The 22,417-nt window shown below is 39.0% G+C and overlaps 1 protein-coding gene across 1 annotated transcript in view; it reads left to right on the plus strand.

Annotated features, from left to right (window-relative positions):
* Positions 1 to 22,417, plus strand: part of FNBP4 (formin binding protein 4) — a 41,340-nt gene that overhangs the window by 12,101 nt on the left and 6,822 nt on the right. The window contains exons 3-12 of the mRNA XM_042783384.1: positions 6,608 to 6,744; positions 6,981 to 7,167; positions 7,742 to 7,889; positions 7,992 to 8,106; positions 8,941 to 9,285; positions 11,078 to 11,288; positions 13,806 to 13,927; positions 14,748 to 14,852; positions 15,702 to 15,835; positions 16,824 to 17,011. Of these exons, the coding sequence (XP_042639318.1) occupies positions 6,608 to 6,744; positions 6,981 to 7,167; positions 7,742 to 7,889; positions 7,992 to 8,106; positions 8,941 to 9,285; positions 11,078 to 11,288; positions 13,806 to 13,927; positions 14,748 to 14,852; positions 15,702 to 15,835; positions 16,824 to 17,011 (1,692 nt within the window). The remainder of the gene's footprint in view (positions 1 to 6,607; positions 6,745 to 6,980; positions 7,168 to 7,741; positions 7,890 to 7,991; positions 8,107 to 8,940; positions 9,286 to 11,077; positions 11,289 to 13,805; positions 13,928 to 14,747; positions 14,853 to 15,701; positions 15,836 to 16,823; positions 17,012 to 22,417) is intronic.

Genomic DNA, 22,417 nt, shown 5'->3' on the forward strand with positions numbered 1-22,417 from the left:
CTATTAGAGGATGCAAATCAAAACAACAATGAGATCCATCTTGCTCCAGCACTAGTAGCAAAGTTCAACAAGACAGAAAATAACAAATGCTGGCAAGGTTGTGGAGAGATTGGGACTCTCATACACTGCTGGTGGGACTGTAAAATGTAAAGAAGTGAGAGCCATGACAAGGACAGACATATGCACACCCATGTTCATCCCAGCACTATTTACAATAGCCAAAAGATGGAAACAACCTAGGTGTCCATCAACTAAGGAGTGGATAACCAAACTATGGTACGTACATACAATGGAATACTATGCAACGCTAAAGAATAACATAGAATCTGCAAAACACAGCATAATGTGGATGAACTTGGAGGATATTATGCTGAGTGAAGTCAGTCACAAAAGGACAAATACTGTATTAATCCGTTATTGTACATATCAAGGAAGGGTTTATCTATGGAGGGAAATTTTCTTTCTTGGTTACCAGGGGTGGGAGGGGAGGAAAAGGAACACTGTTAGATAGATAGTGATAAGTATTGATTAGGGTGATGAGAAGGGCAGTGTACCAAATGTGAGTGACCAGTATGGTGGCATTGAGGAAGAGAAAGACATAGAGAGGTACATGGGAGGTACAGACAACAAAGGTGAACCCTTTTGCACATATAGTACTGTTGTCAGTGAAGGCAAACATGGGTATACGGATGGATGGATGTGTGGACATGCTGAACTATTAGGTATGTCTGTTAAGTGGGGAGTGTATCCAAGAACCTATATAGCGTTGGCAGACAATGGTCCTATAAGTTTATGCGAATGATCAGAATTCCCAGGTGTATAGTAGAGCTGACGAGGGGCAAGGTTGTGGTCACTGCTTGGTCATAGCCAGCTACCAAGAGGGACCGAGTAGTTGAACCTTTGGGTTGGGACCATAGTTGAGGGGATATTAAGCTCAATTGGCATAACATACTATACAAAACATTGTTCTGCCTTCTACTTTGGTGAGTAGCGACTGGAATCTTAAAAGCTAGCAAGCTGCCATCTAGATGCAACGATGGGTCTCCTTGTCCAGAGCAAAGAAGCATGAAGAAAACCAAAATTCATGGAAACAGTTAGTCCTAGAGACTGGTACACCATCCGATCTGCAGCCTATATGACTATGAGACCAGAAGAACTAGATGGTGCCCGTTTACCACTGTCATTCACTTGGAAGGGGATGTATATTTATCTATATCTGTGTCTGTATCTATCTGTACATAGAGAGGGAGAATAATGTGGAACAAAACTCAAAATCATTTGGAGGGGAAAAAAGCAGGGGGGCGGACCAGGTTTGCTGGTCTGATAGAGCCTGGTGGAACCACTGAGGCTATGGCCCCTAGCTGCCCTTCAAGTTTGGAATTGAACCCACACTTGTGGTTTCCAGCCAAACAAAAGACAGGCATATGAATTGAACATTTACGTAGATACACTCCTTGGAGAGAACAATCGCGGGAGAAGGAAGGGCTGCTTATGCACAGGAAGACAGCTCAGGGGGCAGGAGTGCATGGAGGGAAGGACACAGGGAAAAGGTAACTAACGGGAGAAAGTGGGAAGGGAGCTGTTGCATCATGGTAAATTGTGGTCACTGTCATGCGACAGAGTGTATGTGAACTGCTGTATGGTAAGTGAATTTGCTCTGTAAATTTTCACCCAAATCACAATTTAAAAATGCAGTGTAGTAAATTACTTAGTGTGGTTTTTCTACCCATAAGTCTTTGTAAACTCCAGGGTGGGATTTGCTATGAGCAACTGAGGAGCTCCTGATTGCTAAAGTTGTCCACCTGGAGTATTTCTGTTGGGAGTGGCACAAAACAGTGTTTTGGGAGGTTCCAACTCTCTCTCAGGTGCTTAGAGTTCTGATGCTATGATTGGCTAGTTTGGCCACTCTGCCAGGCTCAAAAGGAGGCCTCCTAGAGGCAGAACTCTCTCTGACTGCTGGCTGAGGAAGGACGCGCTCCTGTGAGACACATGCTGCCGGGAAAGAGACGCAAGAGAGACACCGAGGGGCACGCACTGCTGGGAGAGAGACTGTGAGAGACTGTTTGTTGAGAGATGGTGGGCTGGGAAAGAGATTGAGCATTTTTTCCTAAACTCGAATTGTAGCCTTGTGCTCCCCTAATAAATTCTGTAACCTGTGAGTTCTGTGTGGCCACTGCAGTGAATTATCGAACCCAGGTGCTAGGTGGTGGGTGTTTTGGGAGGAACTTGGTGAGAGGGCTAGAGGGAGGCAGCATGTTTAGCCTTGTCGGAATAGGCCTTGGGTTACTAATAGTGATTCTGTCTTCCTTTTGTGGGGTTAGAGGAGGTCAGAACATGTGGCCTCCTTGTCCTTTTTGCAAAAAAAGAGAAAGGAAAATTTACCAGCATGCTTCAAAACAAGAAAGAAGTAAAAATATTTGGAAAATGGAAACACTGTCAGAGAATTACCCACATGAAAGTCATTCTAACCCATTTAAAATAATATTTTGCAGGTTGAAATGAATATGTATTATAAGAACTTAACCTGTGTACTAAAAAATAAAGCAAGACATGTGACTACTGCATTAAATGTAAACTTGTATAATGAACAGAACAGCTTAGGTTTACTTTTAGATGAACCCATTAGTTCACTTACTGAATATATGACAGAAAACTAGATTTTGTTTACTGAGAACATAGAATATACCAGGCATTGTAAAATTGTCTTATTAATAGCAGAAAAGTTAGGCTAAAGTTTAATATTTCATATGCTTATCATACAGGAGTTCTGGTTGCATAGTGCCTAAGGCATTTGACTGCTAACCAGGAGATTGGTGGTTCAAACCCACCACCCACTCTGCAGAAGGAAGATGGGTCCGTCTACTTCCATAAAGATTTACTGCCTTAGAAACCCAGTGGTGGTTGCTTTGAGTCAGAATCAACTCAATGGTGGTGGGTTTCTTTGTTTTTATGCTTATGCTAATAAAGGAATATATAGAGTGTGGATGTATATTTACATATAATTATAGCATTAAGGAGGAGTTTGAAGAAGTCATTGATAATGGGTTCAGCCTACTTTTTGTTTCCCATTTTAATCCTATCACATCCTGTTTGAGAAGTATCTAAGACAGACTCAGAAAAAGGAAAGGGGCCATCCACTTCTCAAAGAATTGGCCAGTGGAAACCTGAGGAAGAGCTGCCTCCTCAAAGTGGAGTTGACCTTAATGATGTGGATAAAGTAAAGTTTTCGGGACCTTCGTATACTAATGTGGCACGACTCAAAATGGGAAGAGCGAGCCGGAAACATCCATTAATACAGAACATTGGAGGTACGAAGTATGAATCTAGGAAAATTGGAAGTTATCAGAAATGAAATGGAATGCATAAAAATTAGTATCCTAGGTATTAGTGAACTGAAATGGACTGGTTTTGGCCATTTAGCATCAGACAACCATATGATCTACTGTGCCAGGAATAACAAATGGAAGAGGAATGGCATGGCATTCATCATCACAAGAAGTGTCTCAAGATCTATCATGAAGTACATTGTTGTCCAGTGATAGGATAATATCCATATGCCTACAAGGAAGACCAGTTAATAAGACTATTATTCACATTTACTTACCAACTGCCAAAGACGAAGAAAATGAACATTTTTACCAACTTCTGCAGTCTGAAATTAACCAGATGTGCACTCAAGATATATTACTATTACTGGTTATCGGAATGCAAAAATTGGAAACAAAGAAGAATCACCAGTAGTAGAAAAATACAAACTTGTGATAGAAATGATGCCAGAGAGCACATGATAGCATTTTGCAAGACCAACAGCTTACTGATTGCAAATACCTTTTTTCAACAACATAAGCGGTGGCTATACATGTGGACCTTGTCAGGTGGAATACACAGAAATCAGATAAACTACATCTGTGGAAAGAGGTGATGGGGAAGCTCAGAATCTTCAGTCAAAGTAAGACCAGGAGCTGACTGTGGAACAGATATTCAACTGCTCATATGGAAGTTCAAATTGAAGCTGAAGACAATTAAAAAAGTCTACAAGAGCCAAAATATGACCTTGATTATATCCATTCTGAATTTAGAGACAGAAGAATAGATTTGATGCATTGAATACCAGTGACCAAAAACCATACTGATTGTGGAATGACATCAAGAACATCATACATGAAGAAAGCAAAAGGTTATGAAAAAGGAAAGGAAGAAAAGACAAATGGATGTCAGAAAAGACACTGAGACTGTCCCTTGAGCGGAGAGTAGCTAAAGCAAATGGAAGAAATGACAAGATAAAAGAACTGAACAGAAGTTTCAAAGAGCAGCTCAGTAAGACATAGTTACTGACAATGAAATGTGCGAAGACCTGGAGTTTGAAAACCAAAAGGGAAGAACACACTCAGTATTTCTCAAGCTGAAGGAACAGAAGAAAAAATTCAAGCCTCGAGTTGCAATATTGAAAGATTCTATGGGCAAAATACTGAATGATGCAGAAAACATCAAAAGAAGATGGAAGGAATATGCAGTCATCGTACCAAAAAGAGTTGGTCAGTGTTCTTTCATTTCTGGAGGTGGCTTATCATCAAGAACTGATGGTATTAAAGGAAGAAGTCAGATTTGCATTGAGTGAGGGAATTGGCAAAAAACAAAGTTTCAAGAATTGATGGAATTCTCATTGAGATGTTTCAACAAACAGATGTCATACTGGCATCACTTACTCGTCTATGCCAAGAAATTTGGAAGACAACCACTTGGCCAACTGACTGGAAGAGGTACATATTTGTACCCATTTCAAAGAAAGGTGATCAAACAATGTAGAAGTTATCAAACAATATTATTAATGGCACATGCAAGTGTGAAGTTTTGCTTCAAATAATTCAAAAACAGTTGTGGTAGTATATTGACAGGGAACTTCCAGAAATGCACGCTGGATTCAGAAAAGGCTGTGGAACAAGGTATATCATTGCTGATGTCAAATGGATCTTGGCTGAAAGCATAGAATACCAGAAATATGCTTATTTGTGTGTTACTGACTATGCAAAAGCATTAGACTGTGGATCATAACAAGTTATGGATAACATTGAGAAGAATGGGAATTCCAGAACACTTAATTCTCCTCCTGAGAAACCTATACATAGACTAGGAGGCTGTTGTTCGAACAGAACAAGGAGATGCTGCATGGTTTAAAATCAGGAAGGGAGTGTGTCAGGGTTGTATCCTTTCGCCATACTTATTCAATCTGTATGGTAAGCAACTAATCCAAGAAGCTGGACTGTATGAAGATGAACCACGATATCAGGATTGGAGGAAAACTCATTAACAGCCTGTGGTATGCAGATGACACAACCTTCCTTGCTGAAAGTGAGGGTGACTTGAAGCACTTACTGATGAAGATTAAAGACTACAGTCTGCAGTATGGATTACACCTCAACATAAAAGGAAAATCCTCACAATTGGACCAATAACGATAAATGGAGAAAAGATGGAACTTGTCAAAGATTTCATATTACTTGTTTCCACAGTCAGCACCAAAGGAAGCAGCAGTAAAGAAATCAGATGACGTATTGCACTAGGCAAGTCTGCTGCAAAAGACATTTGAAGTGCTGAAGAGCAGAGATGTCTCTTTGAAGACTAGGGTTTGCCTAACCCAAGCCATGGTATCTTCAGTAGCCTCACATGCATGTGAAAGCTAGACAGTGAGTAAGGAAGACCAAAGAAGAGTTTATGCTTTTGAATTGTGGTGCTGGTGAAGAATACTGAAAGTACCATGGACTGCTAAAAGAAGTGACAGATTATCCTGGAAGAAGTACAACTAGCATGCTCCTTTGAAGTGAGACTAGCCAGAATTTGTCTCATGTTGTCAGAAGAGCCCATTCCGTGTAGAAAGATAGAATTCTTGATAAAGTGGGGGGTAAGCAAAAAAGGAGAAGGTATTCAGTGAGATGGTTTGACACGGTGGCTGCAATGACGGGCTCAGGTATAGCAGGGATTGTGAATGTTTGATTCTGTTGTATATAGAATCACCATGAGTTGGAGCCAACTGAACAGCACCTACCAACACAACAACCTATTAGTTGATTTCCCTTTTAATTCCTATCACTTCCTGTTTCTAGTGCTGTTTGGAGATGGAGATACTAATCACCAAATTCCTAAATGTGTACTATGTTATTATTGTTAGCTGCCATCAATTTGGCCCCTGACTCAGGGTGACCCTGTGGGTTACACAGAAGAACCACTCCATAGCATTTTCTTGGCTTTAATCTTTATGGAAGCAGTTTGCCAGGTATTTCTTCCACAGGGCTGTTCATTGTATTTGACCTGCTAGCCTTTGCCCTAGCAAGTGATTGCAAATTGCCTGCGCCACCCAGCCTAAAATGCCTGATATGCTGTTTGCTATTTTGAAAGAGAATGAGATCGAATAGATTGGGAAGGTGTGGATTTTTATTATCTCTAAGTGCATACTGGTAGAACTTACACATCTCCAGTAGTTCCGTGATTTTTAATTTTAAAGCTGTGTTCTAGTCTGTAAGTAAAGTCATTGTAAACTTCTTTTTTTTTTTAATGCTTCCTCTGAGGTACTGACATTGTTATTACTGATTTCCTTTTTTTTTTTTTTAAGGAGGTCTTTGCTTACTTGGTGCATATGCTGACAGTGATGATGAGGAGAGTGATGCTTCGGAAAAAACAGCACAATCCAAAGAGGCAAATGGAAATCAGTCATCTGATATTGACAGTACATTGGCCAACTTCCTAGCGGTTAGCATTGCTTTTGTTTGGTATTTTAGTTATTGAAGCCACTTTGGAATCTGGATCTCAAGTGATTATCCTACTTTGTCAATCTCACATTGTTCCTTTCCCTCCTTCTCTGTCTCTCTCTCCTTCCTCCTCCCCTCCTCTTCTCTCTCCCTCTTTTCTTTTTCAAATGATTGTTATTTCCCAAAGTTTCTACTTTTGATAAAATTAATGCATTTGTTTCTGTTTTCATTCTAAAGGAGATTGATGCCATAACAGCTCCTCAGCCTGTAGCTCCTGTGGGAGCTTCTGCTCCACCTCCAACTCCACCTCGTCCGGAGCCCAAGGAATCTTCAACATCTGCCCTTTCTTCTACTGCTTCAAATGGGACAGACTCAACCCAAATATCAGGGTGGCAGTATGATACTCAGTGTTCACTGGCAGGAGGTGAGCTTGGTTCTTTAATTTTTAAAGCCATCGAAAGTACAGTCCTTAAAGGTGTTCTAGTGATTGAGATTTCTAAAGGTGAAAGCCCAGACATTTTGTCTTTGGAAGGGAATTGTGTGCCCATTTAACTAGCAGATTATGTTTGGTAAATAATTAAGATTAAAAAAGAACTTTGGGGGTTCAGATGCATTGTTCAACTAGCAAACTGGTTTTTTAAACCATGTGTACAAAGATGACTCAGTAAATGTGTATTGAGAAAATAATTCTAACTGTTATGTCATTTGTTCCCAGTTGAGTGAGATTTGTCCCCCAGGACACATTTGGAAATGTCTGGAGACATTTTTGGTTGTCACAACTGGGAGAGTGCTGATCCTAATGTCTAATGGGTAGAGGCTGGGATGCTGCTGCTCAATACCCTGTAATGAACACAACAGAGAATTCCCTGGCCGAGACTGTTACTAAGGCAAAGGTTAAGGAGACCCTGTCTTAGGTTTTTATAGCTTAGAGATGATTTGGGATCAGCTTTCAAAATTGAGGAGAAATGGGCTTCATAATCTGTTTCGTTTTCTTCTAGTCGAAATTGAGATGGGTGATTGGCAAGAAGTCTGGGATGAGAACACAGGATGTTATTACTATTGGAACACACAGACAAATGAAGTGACTTGGGAGTTACCCCAATATCTTGCCACCCAGGTACAGGGATTACAACATTACCAACCCAGGTAAAAATGGCCTTGAAAAGACATTACTCAGAAAGGGGTACAGTCTTGTATTTTGCTGAAAATGTTTGCCTTGTTTCTCTTGCTAAATATATTTCTTTTTAGTTCTGTAGCAGGTGCTGAAGCTAGTTTTGTGGTAAATGCAGAAGTGTTTACTAAGGAAAAAACTGTTTCCAGTAGTAAAAGTGGACCAGTCATAGCCAAGCGAGAGGTTAAAAAGGTCAGTGTTCCAACTGAACTCGTGCTTATTTTCAGAGCTAAAGAATATTCATGTGACTGAATGCTGGTGGGGAAAGCTGCTGTTGATTTTTATGATGCAGTTGTAAAATAAGATAAATTCTGTTCCTTGAGATTTCACTTACTCTGCTTGTTTATTTAGCATTTATAGCAGTTACCCAGCCTGTGGTTATTTTTGGGACTTGAGGGTTCCACAGAGGCCCCTTAGGTCATTATGAAAGATGCAGGAGCAGGCAACACTTCAGATTCCCAGAATAACTTCAGACAGAATAGTTCTTATTGTTGTGAGGTTCTATGTAAGATTTTTTAAAATAATAAGATCAGCTACCTTAAAAATTAAAAATTAGTATTAGTGCAACTTGAGCATTTTGTGTATCATCAGAAAGTACTTTTAGAATAGTGTACTCTTCACAACTTAGTATTATTTTGAGAAAAAGACACTTTATGTAACCACACATTTCATTTTAGAAATATTTCACTTGCCTCTAAATCACCTTCACAACAATCCTGTGAGGTTATCTCAACATACAGAAGGGGAAGGGGAAGCTTTATGCAGTCAAGTGTTCAGCTGACAAAACTGCAGTCTTAATTAAGTCTTCTTCTGTTTCTTACTTGTTGAGAATAGTTATGAACTAGGTTCTAAGTCAGTCACTGCCCTCCTAAAGTAAGTGTTACAGGGAGACTAGTACAAACATACACACTAATCCATTGGGGGTGGCTATTCAGTGATTGAAAAATACAGTCAGTATTAACATGAGCTATTGAAGATAAACATAGGTGAGAATTAAGTGAGATTAAGTTATTTTCTTCTTTTTAGGAAGTAAATGAAGGAATTCAAGCACTCTCGAATAGTGAGGAGGAGAAGAAAGGGGTGGCGGCATCCTTGCTTGCCCCTTTGTTGCCTGAGGGAATAAAAGAAGAAGAAGAAAGATGGAGGAGAAAAGTAATTTGTAAGGAAGTGGTGGAGCCAGTTTCAGAAGTGAAGGAAGCAAGTACAGCAGTAGAAGAAGCAGCAACAATAGTAAAGCCTCAGGAAATTACAATGGACAGTATAGAAGACCCTTCTCAAGAGGATCTTTGCAGTGTTGTTCAGTCTGGAGAAAGTGAGGAGGAGGAAGAACAAGATACCCTTGAGCTGGAGCTGGTTTTAGAAAGGAAAAAAGTAAGTTTTTGAAGGCTTAATAGAAGTTAAAATTGCCTTTCTCCCCTCAGTCTCTTCATACTGGGGAATCATTGTGCCCAACTTGGCACCATTATTAGGATCTTATTTTTTGTTTTCTTTTTGTCTAGATATATTTAACACTACAATAAGAACTTTAGCTACAGAGCTGTAGTTCTTCTGGTGCTGATGGTGCTTTTGGTAGTTGAAACCAATAAAGACTGATGGTGTTCTGATGTAAGGATAGTCCAGTGAGTGATGAAACTTTAGCCTTTTAACAAATGAATGTTGTAAGTTCTTATTAACAAATCCGTTTCTAACCCAGAGTGCAAATTGATTGCCAGTGATTGGCCATTGGTTTGTTTGGGAATTTAAATGACTCTTATAATCTTACAATAGAAAAACTAAGAACGTATCATATCATGTGTTTTTCTTTTTAAAAGATGGCTGTGGGAATCTTCCTGGCTGGGGATTTGGTTTTTACCTATTTTCTCCACCTCCTCTCCTCAAAGAAGTTTCATCTGTTGCCTTAAAAAACCCTTAAATATAAGGCAGAATCTTAACAGATGTTAGAATTAGGGCTTAGAACCAGTTTTCCTGGTTCATGACCAGTGAAGTGAAACCAGGACAGACCTGAATTTGCAAAATGTGGGTGCCTAAAATGATAGAATGGGAACAATTACATGTCGAAGCCCTGGAATAGGAGACTCTGGAGAGGCATAGTGATTCCTTTCAAGAGTCTGGTGTGGGAAATTGGATAATTGCCAGAAAACCAGAGTGACGCATTCAAGGCAGGGTAGTCGACACCATCTTTGATCAGAGCTCTGTTGTTTCAGACTCTGCTAGTTGAGAGATTTGGTTGCTAAGCAGTGAATATATTGCCTTTGTTTTCTAAGAAGGAGGTTAAGTTTTTTTCAGGGTGTTGACGTGTAATTTTTCCTGTTTCAGTTATTGTTCCAGGACTTGCATTTTGCAAATCCCAGTCTGTCCTGATTGTGCTTTGTCAGCCATAACTGAACCCAGAAGAACCTGTTCACAGCTTTACCTTATATGAAAAATTTGAATGTAAAGCTGTGGAAAGGAACCCTGGTGGTACAGTGGTTAAGTTGGCTGCTACCCAGAGGTCTGTTACTCTGCAGGAGAAAGATGTGGCAATCTGCTTCCATAAAGATACCTTGGAAAGTTTACAAGGCATTTTTCTCTCATATGATCTGTATGAGTCAGAATGGACTCAATGACAGTAGGTTTGGGATTTTGTTTGTTTATAGCTATAGAGAAAATCAAAAACAAACCCATTGCTATCAAATCAATTTCAATTCATGGCGACTCCATATTACAGAGTAAGTAGTACTGCTCCATAAGGCTTTCTGGACTGTAATCTTCATGGAAGCAAATCATCAGGCTTTGCTTCCCTGGCACTGCTGGGTGAATTTGAACCACCAACTTGTAGGTTTGTTAAGAGTTAGCACGGACTGTCTGTACCACCCAAGGACCAGCTGTAGAGATGGACTACATATTACTGTTAGATACACACTGGAAAATTTGTCTATTGTAGATCTCTAAAATCTGTCCCCTTAAAATCAGTATGTTGCTCTAATCACGAGTAAGCACATACTGAGTAGCAAGAGAGTATGGACTGTAATAGTTACCTCTAATGAAAAAATACTTACTGCCTTTGCAGGGTTTAGATTTAAGGATATGATCATGACTGCCATTCTTGCTATTCACTTCCTTTAACACATAAGTATTTGATAAGCAGTTGATGAAACTAACTTTCTTGTACTGTTTCTTGTAGGCAGAGTTGAGAGCTTTGGAGGAAGGAGATGGTAGTGTGTCAGGGTCTAGTCCACGTTCTGATATCAGCCAGCCAGCATCTCAAGATGGAATGCGTAGACTTATGTCTAAAAGAGGAAGATGGAAGATGTTTGTTCGAGCTACCAGTCCAGAATCCACCAGTCGGAGTTCTAGCAAAACTGGACGAGACACTCCAGAAAATGGAGAAATTGGTAATTCATGTTTTCTGAAACTGTACGGTTCAAAGGTATAGTGGGGAAATCCATCTTTCCCATTTTTTTTCCCTCATTGGAAAGGGCCATAGCACTATATCCTTTGGGAAGTGTAGGAAGGAAGCTCCTTCTACTTTTCTACCATCTTTTCCTGTTTCACCTCTGGAGGAGAGAAGTAAGAGTCTGAGAGACTCACATCCATTGAGTGGTCATGTAACCACTATTGAGTGGGAATGACTTCTTCAAAAGCAGAAAAAAAAAAACTTCTGCCACCCTGTATTTATTTTCAGTTGTTTTTTGTTTTCAATCAAAATTTTTTGCCACAGTAGTTGCTGTAATCCGTTTAAGGATAGTGGACTCTTTCCTTCATTACCCCTCCACTTGGTAAGCAAGGTGGGCGAGGCCTTCCTCTGGCAAGCCCAGTCTCACCTCATCTCTGTGTACAAGTTTCTCAGCCTCTGTTTGAGTGGGTAGGCAGTTTGGTCCTATTGTGAGGACCTAAGTTATTTTCATTTGGAGAATGAGAGGCCCTGCTACCTTTTTTCAGTCTATTAGAGAGCTGTGAATAAAAGTAATATTTTAATTTCCATTTGACCTAATTGTGTGGTGAAAAAGTTAGTACAATTTGGACAGCAAGCGTTAGTTGCATACACCTAGCAAAAAAATACCTTGTAAATCCCTTTGACCCTCTCCATGTACTCGTTTTCTACCCTTGCCTTGAAGTCTGTTTTTTCTCTCGTCTTAAAATACATTCTTCCAAACGTTTATTCTTTCATCTCTATGTATTTGTGTAGTTGTGTATGTGTGTATACATAAACATATGTAAAATTTTAGCATGGGTGAGATAGTCATATGTATGTATTACAGAGCAATGTACTTCTGCCACTTAATAGTGTGTCTTGAAAATAATTTCATAACCTTGTTTTATCTATGTTTAATTCCTATTGAGAGTCATTTAATTTGTGTCTTAATTATTTATTGAAAAATAATACTACATTTGTATTATCAAGAAATAAAAGCCACTGTTCCAGTTACCTAAGTCTGCTCTGACAAGAATATATCACAAATGGGATGGCATTAACAAACAGGAGTTTATTCTTTGCAATTTGGAGGCTTTAAGTCCATGTTCAAAGTTCCAGGCTCTAGGGGCTGGGTGAAAGCCCCTCAACCTTGGGATCCAGCTCTGCCTCCTGCTCCTGGCCCACTGGAGCTAGAGGCATTTCTTCACTCAGACAGGTGCTGAGGCTGAGAAACCCCAAGGTTGACGAGTCAAAAGGCACAGTCCCGATGTTACCAAACCACACAGCAGGCTGTTAACTTAAGTTTGTTGTAAGTCCCAAGGTTGGCAGAGCATAGCAGGCTGCTGAGCAACGACACAGCTACATGCAATGTCCAAGCATGCCATAGGATAGAGACCATTCCCAAAGCTTCTCATTATATACAGGAAGCAGACCACATCCCAAAGGCAGCTGTTCCCACCATGAAGTTGATTGCCAATCTCATCATGGGGAATAACTACCACCAGCTGCCCAGCCACTCAACCAGGCCCAGCCAAGTTGACACACAAACAACTCCACAGCCACTCAAGTGTCTATCAGTGGTAGAATGGATAAGCAAATTGTGGTGTGTTCTCACAATGGAATCCTAGAAAGTAATGAAGAATGAGTGAACCCCATAGTTGCATTCAACATAGATTAACTCAAAAACAATGTTGAACCAAAAAAACATCACAGAAATGTACCTAAGTTAATATTTTATATATATAAATTAGGCAAAAATAAACTAGGTTTGAGTTATTTGTGTGTTCATTTTATTCTTTAAACTACATTTACTAAGCACATTTGTGAAATTTCACAGTAAAAATAATGCTATAAGCACCCTGGTAACATCTTCATGCACATTATTTTATCATTACACTGTAGATTGCTGGTTATCTATTGTTAGATCAAGGGAAATGTGCATTTTAATTTTTGCTAGATCTTGCCTCATTGCCCCCAAAATAAGAGAGCCCTAGTGATGTTTTGAATTGTTAAATGATTTTACCTGCTACCAACTGTAAGGTTTTTAACCTATGATTGAATTGTGAATTCATCAGTGGGGTGGTGGGTTTCATTTTGGTCAGTTTGAAAATGCAGAAAGAGTATTAATGACCCAATAAAAGGAGAGCAAGGCTATTATATTACAGGTTACTCCGCTTCAGTCAGTAGTAAACCTCTTCTCTTGGAGATTTCCACTATCAACAGACCAACAAGAATAGGTGGGTTCGGTAGAGATTGTCTACATATCTTAACCTGTTTAGGTAAGGCAGTTATCACATGGTTTTTAACTCCTGTTGTGGTGTAGAACACTTGTAGGTCTCAGATTTGATCTCTCTAGGTGTCATAAGTAATTGAAGCAGTGGTATTCTGAGAAAGATTAGGATAACTGATAACCTTTTTTAAATAACTGCTACAAGAGTAAGAAACTACATGGGGCTTTTATGAGCATTGACATTTAATTTCACGTTTTTGTTTACAGCAATTGGTGCTGAAAATTCTGAAAAAATAGATGAGAGTTCAGACAAAGAGGGAGAAGTAGAAGAATCTCCAGAGAAGACAAAAGTACAAACAGCACCAAAAGTAGAGGAACAAGATTTAAAAGTATGTGTATTACTTAATACAATTTGATGGATTAGTATTAAAAAAGTTTGCCATTAAACTACTTTTTTTTCTTATTAACAAATAGGAAAAGTAATCTTTACCTTCTTGAAACATACGGTGAAAAGGTGAAATTAAGGGATTATAAGGCCTTCTTGATGGAGAGATACTATAAAATTAAATGCTGAATAAATTAATTTTTTGCATGTTAACCTTTCATTGGAAAGCAGTAGCTTATCAAATATGCTGCTTCTATAGTTTGAAAGAACTAAACAGAATCAAAATCACAGATTTCATTCCTGCATGAACTGCTTATTCTATATGTTTCTAAGGGGGAGAGTTGGACCAAGTGAATATTTGGCTATTTAAGGGCCCTATTTTAGAAAAGCCACTTAGCATATGCTTTGGACCTGAAAGAACGTATCTTGTCTTTACAATTATGTACTAGGGACTAGGAAAATTAATTTTGTTTCATCATGTGGCTAGGGTAAAGTAGTTAATGAATGTATAAAGGACAGGTTGGGCAATATTACGAGTTATATTACTCAGGATTGATTTTCAAATGTTGAATTCCATGTTACATTAGAAAGCATTATGATGGTGTGAGTATATAGGCATTTTATTTGTGGAGAGCTTCTGTTACTATCATTTTTTTTTTTGAATTTCTTTACTATAAATTAAAGTTTTGTCTGTTAACTGCTTAGGTGCAGCTCTTTGAGGAAGGCTATTTGTAGGCTTATAGTTCTAAATTCTATGATAGTAAATGAAAGATTTCACATAAAATTATACATTTTATTTTTGTTTTTCCTTTCCTGCTATACAGTTTCAGATAGGAGAACTGGCAAATACCCTGACCAGTAAATTTGAATTCCTAGGCATTAATAGACAGTCCATCTCCAACTTTCATGTGCTGCTCTTACAGACTGAGGTAAGTTAGCCGTTTTTGATATGAACAGTCAGTATTTGAATGAAATGCTGTGTGTGTAAAATACCATAGTCTGTGTATTGCTTCTAAATTTAATTTTTTACTTTGGTGCATATATGAACCACCAGCCCAAAAGATAAGACTGTATTATTAGCCAAAGCAAAATATATTTATGAAGATAAATATTGAGAGTATGTCATGTGGTGATTCCTGCTATAGTAAAATGCAGGAAAGCTAGAACTTGTGTAAGGCAGAAGTCTGTCGGAGGAAAACTTGAATATTGTCCACTAAAATGAGTGATAGAAAAATGGTAAGACTCATCCTGTCAAAAGTGGAAAAGTTGGAAAACCTGGAAAAATAAGTCAGTCCTGTCGAGTTCCAGCTCTCGTAGGTTTCCCTGTGTGTACAAGGTATATGTTTTAATACAGATTATCTAACAAATGAAGATTCTATTTATAATGATAAAGTGAGGCTACAGAAGTGCTTAAAGCATTATATTACTTAAAAAGAACTTCTGAGTCCCTTTATAGTCTACATAATTTACAAAATCTAGGGAGACCGTTCTTAATAGAGACCAAAGAGGTGAAGAAATGATTGTTGTTCATTTTCACAGATACTGAAGAGTTGGCAGGGCAAAAATATACAGGGGCCCAGTCCATTTTTCACAGCTCTCCAGAGCAAATGGAATTGATTTATAAAATTGTAGTGGGATTTCTTTCCTTCTGGTCTACCATCTTTTCTGCCAGAGTATAGTAGTGTAACTCCTCTACCAGAAGATTTGTGTTCCTGTAGCCTTTGTCACCAGACATTAATAACTCATAACTCGTTTCTCTACTCATTTGATGACTCTAGACTCGGATTGCAGACTGGCGGGAAGGGGCTCTTAATGGAAACTACCTTAAACGAAAACTTCAGGATGCAGCAGAACAACTAAAACAGTATGAAATAAACGCCACACCAAAAGGCTGGTCCTGCCACTGGGACAGGTACGCACTCTTCTCCCCTTTTCACCTTTCACCTTTGACATCTCAGACTTGATTTGTGATCACCACCACCTGACGACGTGACAGCCTGTCTGGAGACTGCGAGCAGCTGCTGTTAGCGGTGCTGGGCAGGCAGAGCACCACAAGCACTTACAGAGTCTGGGCCAGCCACACATTGGAGAAACAAAAAGCAGTGTTTAAAGTGTTCCATGTAACGGATTTTTTCCCAAGATTGGACAAAGCTGGTGTTTACTCTCCAGAGTGTTGCACGGAGTAGGGCGGGCTTGGGGGTTAAGCGCATGCGAGAGCTCTGTGCGCTTTACAGGACCTCTGGAAGCAACTACTCCTGATTAACCTCGGTGAAGTTAAGGAAAGCTTCGTGGCTGAAGATGTGAATGAAGAACAAGATTACTATCTTCGGCCAGCAGGTCAGATGAAAATATTTCTTTTTATATTTGGCTTTTCTTGATTTTTTTTTTCGTTATTTGAAATCTTTGCTCTTTTATTTTTCAGCTCCCAGATCCTCTCCCTCTCTTTAGCTTTCACTGTGTTTGATACCAAGAGTATGAAATGTGAATTCCACGGTCCAAGAGGGGAAGAGTCACCTTTCACAAACTCCGTTGTTCTCTTCTTTGGAAGGGAAATTAGTGTTCTAGGCGATTGAGTCCCTTCAGTCATGAAACTTGAAACCCTGCATTGGCAAAAGAAAAAAATACATATATATACACACAGAGAGAGATGTTTTCTAAGTCATCTGTTGTGGAGGGCTCAGGGCTGTATTCACAGAGCTGCTGGCAGTGCAAATAGCTTTGAATTGTCCTTGGCTCTCCATCCTCAATTGTCAAAGCTCTTTGTTGCCTTTGTGAATAGCAGTCCATTAAGAAGAGGTTCGTCCCTGTGAGAGCAGACTGCTGTCCTGGGACAGGACCAAATGGAGTGTTTTTGTAGGAGAATGGGTTTTAAAACGTGTGTTTTCTTTCTTGTAATTTAGGGATCATAGACGATATTTCTATGTAAACGAACAATCGGGCGAGTCTCAGTGGGAGTTCCCAGATGGTGAGGAGGAGGAGGAAGAAAGCCAAGTACAAGAAAGTAGAGACGAAACTCTTCCTAAACAGATTTTGAAAGACAAAACTGGCACTGACTCAAATTCTGCAGAATCCTCCGAGAATTCCACAGGTGGGACAATTCACCCTATACTAATTAGAGAGAAAAGATTTTAGAGGGGAAAACACTTGTTGCTTTATAAGGGAAGTATAAAGAAATTGATAGTATAAAGCTTCTAATTAAGAAATAGTAGCATGGCTTTTAAAATAAATAAATAATACATGAATTATGCTGAAACAAACTAAGATCACTGGTTAGAAATCAATAGTACTATTGTTATCACATTATCAGATTGCTCAAAGATGGAATGATAAGCCACTATATTTTGACTTTAAAAATTGTCCTGTAGCCACTGTTATGCTATTGATTTCCAAAAGCAGGGATGCTAATAGATGCCAAAGAACTAGAAGCAGTTGAATTGTCGCCATCCAGCTCCGTGGAGTGATAATACGAGATTTGTTCCGCATTTCTGTAGAACACTTAGTCTGTTGCTATTGCAACCTCATATTTCGACTCTGCAAATCAAAATGATCTATGGAAAAACTAAAAACTAGGACCATGCTTGTTTCAGAGAAGCACAATAATTACTAAAAGTCACCAGCAACATTCTAGTGTAACACAATCAAATCGGCTCATCCCATTTAAGTAGTCATCTTAGATTTCAGATAGTTACACACATTTTTTAAAGTATTCTGATGATCAGATTGCTCTTCAGAAGAGCCACAGCTTCATTACCACATTGTGGATGTTTAATGGCTGTTTCTGAAATGTTCACCTGACAAAGACATTTATAGGTATTTTTGATAAACAAAAGGCTCAGTTTTTCCCCTCTAAATCCATCTTCCTTTGGATGGCAGGAGTAAGTGAGTAAAGTAACACAGTCAAGGCTGAAAACCTTTTGTTCTTAAAACTTGGTAGCTGTTTGTTAATAGCAAAAACATGAATTTCACAGTCTAAGAGGGACGAGTCACCTTTCACAAACTCCCTTGTTCTTTTCTTTGGGAATTGTTTGAAGGCAAAAATCTGTGAAGTGGTTTCTAAGGTAATCTTTGAAGATTAAAACATGAAATTTGTTGGTAGTACAGGGAGGAAAGAGCTGAATTCTGTGGTCCTCAGCTTATAAGAAGTACTGATTTGTATTCTACTGGCTTTCGGTCCTAGTAGAAAAAGTCTGCTAGTGTGCCAAATGAAACTTGCGATACACACCAAATTATCAGTTCTGTTCAATGCCTTGTGAATCTTTATCAGATCACCCTACATGAAAAGTCACGTATGACTGCTGTGATAAGTTAGAATTAACAAAACCAAGTATAGTTTTCTGCTATATCACATTTCAGAAGTGTATTTTCTCAAGTTGCAGGGTATGTTACTTCTCTTTATGAAGAGATTTCCTTTGGAATGCTTTTCCCCCTCCTTTGTGGCATTGGTATCAATAAAGAAAACCAAACCATTGCTGTGGAGTCAATTCCGAGTCAAAGTAACCCTATAGAGCAAAGTAGAAGTGAGTGCTCCATAGAGTTTCTGTAGCTGAAAATCTTTACAGAAGCAGACTGCCACATCTTTCTTCCTTGGAGTGGCTGGTGAATTCAAGCCACTGACCTTTCAGTTCACAGCTGAATGCTTAACCACCGCACCACCAAGCTCCTTGATAGTAATGATATCTAACAGTGAGTTGGCTTTTTTGTTAGATTTTTAGTTAGTGAACTGAAGAGGCTGATGGTAGTTCTAGTAGGAGAGTCTACTCCTGACCACTGTCTAATGAATATCATAGCGCCTTCTTTTTCTTTCCTGTATGTTTCAAACCTGATTATTCTAGAATTACTAACTCTTCATTTTTTTGTGGTTCTGTGAGCACTACAGCTGCCTTTTTCTTCCTCTGTTGATGAGACATACAAACCAAACCGAACTAAACTCAATGCCGTCGAGTCAGTGCCAACTCAGCGCGACCTCTCCTTGGGTTTCCGAAGTGGTATCACTACGGAAGTAGATTGCCCGGTCTTCCTTCCGAGGAGTGGCTGGTGGTTAAAAACCACCAGCCTTCTGGTTAGCAATCACATGCCTTAGGCTCTATGCCACCAGAGCTCCTACTGATGAGACACACACACAGGTGATATTATTAGTTAAAGGAAGCTCTGGAGCCATTTTCATGTGATTAAAACAAAACTAGTGCTTGTGGGAAAAGTCACTGATGACTAACTTAAATATTCCTTAACTTCTCTTTATTGACACGCCTTAGAACCACATGATAAACTTGATCCAGATAAAATCCAAATCTGATACCAAGACTTTGGGATTTAGGAGCAAAACTTATGGGGGATCGGGAACCACTACTGGTCATAATTATTTTAACGTCATAAACGGTTTATATAAATATATGCTCTTAGTTCTGAAGTGGTAAAATCATTTATTAAAGAAGAAAAGTTCTTATACTGTGAGATGTAAGGACATTTCAAAGTTCTACTCATTTTTCTAAACAATTTTTAATCCTTGTTTAGTAATATCTGAATTGACCACTTACTTTAAAAAACCAGTTGCCCTCAAGTCAACTTAGACTTCCGTGTGTCCTAGTAGCACTGTATTCCATCGCGTTTTCAGGGACCAATATTCCTGGAAGTGGATCACCAGGCCTTTATTCTGAGGCACATCTGGGTAGTCGCAAACCTCCAACGTTAGCAGCTGAGCATCTCAGTCATTCACACTACCGCCCAGGGACTCCCAGGTGTCTAAAGATGGGTGATCCTTTCAGATATCTAACTTGTCTTTCTGAGCTTTTGTCAGTCAGTTTAAATTTAGCTTTTTCTATTTTTAATCCATCTATGAAACTATTATTTGTTTAGAAATTTTTTGTTTTGAATTGTTAACCTGGCTTTTTAAGTTAAAATGCAAAACAGTAATTTTCACTTTGGGGAGATAGAGGAAAACAAAGGAAGCTAGGTGGCATATAAATAAAAATAAAGATACATAGGAAAAAAGTTTTTGAAGAATTTAGGATTTAAATCCCTAACTATTCTGTCATTAGCCTTGTAGTTTCTAATCTATTAGCCAAAATAATAAAAGCTGTGTGTATATGCCATTTTAATCTCTACTCAGCCTTCAGGGTAGAAGTCTCTCTCAAATGGCAAAAATACAAACAGTTTAATTTTAATACGAAGAGCATCTTTGGATGTTCCATGGATGTCAAACTAAGATTTGTTTGTGTTTCGGGTAAAAGAAAGATTAAGACACAACTTTGTATGTTTTGAATAAACATACTTAGTTTGGGGTTCAGTTGAAGTATTCCTTGCTTGCTGCCAAAATTACCAAGTCTAGTTTAATTTTGTATTTACACAAAGTTTAAATTTGATGAGCTTTGCTAGAGGCTATAAACCATGTTCACCTTACCCATACTTTGTTTTCTTGAATTTCTCTGCATAGCACTATGCCACCATCATAAACGTATCAGTATTGATTGCATTATACTTCTAGAGGGAAACCTACCAATGTATAAAATCAAATGTGTGTATCTACTTACATGTTGTGGTTGGTTTGATGGAAGGAAGTGTAATGTGTTGTTAATCCTCCCTGTTTGTTATCTTGGTTCTGAAGTAATCTTCCTGTGCTGTTACTTCATATAGTCTACTTGGCATACCCAGACTTTATTTGTCTAAACGTGTCTTAAATTTCGATTAGATCTAGCTAGACAAGCTTATTGAATCATTTTTGACATCTTTTAGCTGGAAAACTACGTTCCTGTTTTCTCATAGAATTTTTTCAGTACTGTTTTCTTTAGTAGTAAACAACATATCAGTCAGTTATGGTGGCCGAACACAGTGTATCATTCATCTGTTCTCTAAAAAGTAAAGCTGCTTTAAAGTCAAATGGCTCTTAGTCACTTTGACTTTCCCTTTTGGAGTGCTGGTATAATACACTTTGAAGTAAATAATGTTCTCAAAAGCCTTCTCCCTGCCCTGGAGGCTTTTATTTATTAACTCTTTAACCTACTGCTTTGACCATGAAATTTAACAGGTAACTGCATCTGCATCTCTACTCCGTGAGAGATGAGATTTATTTGAAATTCCTAGAGGTCTGGAATCCTAAACTTTCACCAGGAATCTTGGTGAAATAGAAAGGACTAGATTAAAAGTCAGACCTGAGCTCTAGCTCTGGCCTGGCCATTAAGAGCTGGGTAATCTCGGGCATGTCAGTTCCCTCCTCCTGGGTTTCATTACCTTTAAATGAGAGGGTTGAACTAGGTGATTTCTCATGTCTCTTCTACTCCTAAATTCTATGATTTTAGGGAGAAAATCCCCTTCAACATTCCTGGGATATATTTGTAATAGTCCCAAATATTGAGAAACTTCCCTATTGACGATAAAGAGGGATGGGGCAGGCTACAAGTAAGTATATCCTCCTGTTTTCTCTAATACTGAAAGCTGTTCCTGTCAGAAAAGGGACAAAAATTAACTATGGCTTTTGCAAACTTTAAGGAAAGCTTACCCTGCAGATTTTCAGACTAGCCCTGATTCTTAACTCTTAAACGTTGGCAACAGCAATTTCGCTTCTTTTGCCTATTCAGACACCGCTTTGTAGACCTTGGATACCATTTACTTTGAATATTGTCCCCCTAAATTTCCCTTTTCGCCTCACAAACATAAAAAGGACCCTCCCTAATTTGTGTTGCTGTGATTTGGCAAATTAATAAAATTTACACAAAGGTGTGAAAGAACTAGGATTAACGGTGGTTGTTGTTATGTGCCGGTGGTTGTTGTTATGTGCCGTGGAGTCGGACCCGACTCATAGCGACCCTTCCTGGGGTTTCCGAGGCAGTATCACTACGGAAGCAGATTGCCCAGCCTTCCTTCCGAGGAGCGGCTGGTGAGTTTGAACCACCAGCCTACTGGTTAGCAGTCAAGTGCCTTAGGTACTACGCTACCAGAGCTTCTAGGGTTGATGGTAGCACCTGCAAATGGATTTTTTTTTTTTTAATTTAGTAACTCAGATTAATTAGAATGTATAGAATTGGTGTATGTTTGGAGTGGATACTTCTCTGGGTCATCCCCAATCACTTAACCTTTTAGTTCACTGAGAAACATGGAATTGGTGTTGCAAATGCATCCCACTCACCCCTTCACTTTTGAAATAAAAAAGACCCCAGAGTCTTACCTTCCAGTTGGTGTGTGTTGAAATTGAATATGTGAAATAAAAACCTCCAAATGACAGATTCAGGTGACTTCCTGAATTTCTTCCTGAGTTGCTGTGCTTCATTTACTCATCTACAAATCTGTGCACAAAGAACAAGACTAGTACAGCACAGCTAGGGGGCGTGCTAACTGAGGTTCATAAATTTATCTTTTTATGAAAGTCCTTTCCAAACTTAACTGTTTCAGTGCCATCAGTGGCACTGCAATGATGAGTGTAAAGTAGGTGCCTAGAATGGTTTTGTTAGGGAAGGGGAAGCCAGTCTCAACTGTTTGAAACTCCTTTGCACGCTGTACTAGG

This window comes from Orycteropus afer, unplaced genomic scaffold (genome assembly GCF_000298275.1).
Source record: "Orycteropus afer afer isolate SDZICR_OR568_19922 unplaced genomic scaffold, OryAfe1.0 scaffold00997, whole genome shotgun sequence".
Lineage (NCBI taxonomy): Eukaryota > Metazoa > Chordata > Mammalia > Tubulidentata > Orycteropodidae > Orycteropus > Orycteropus afer.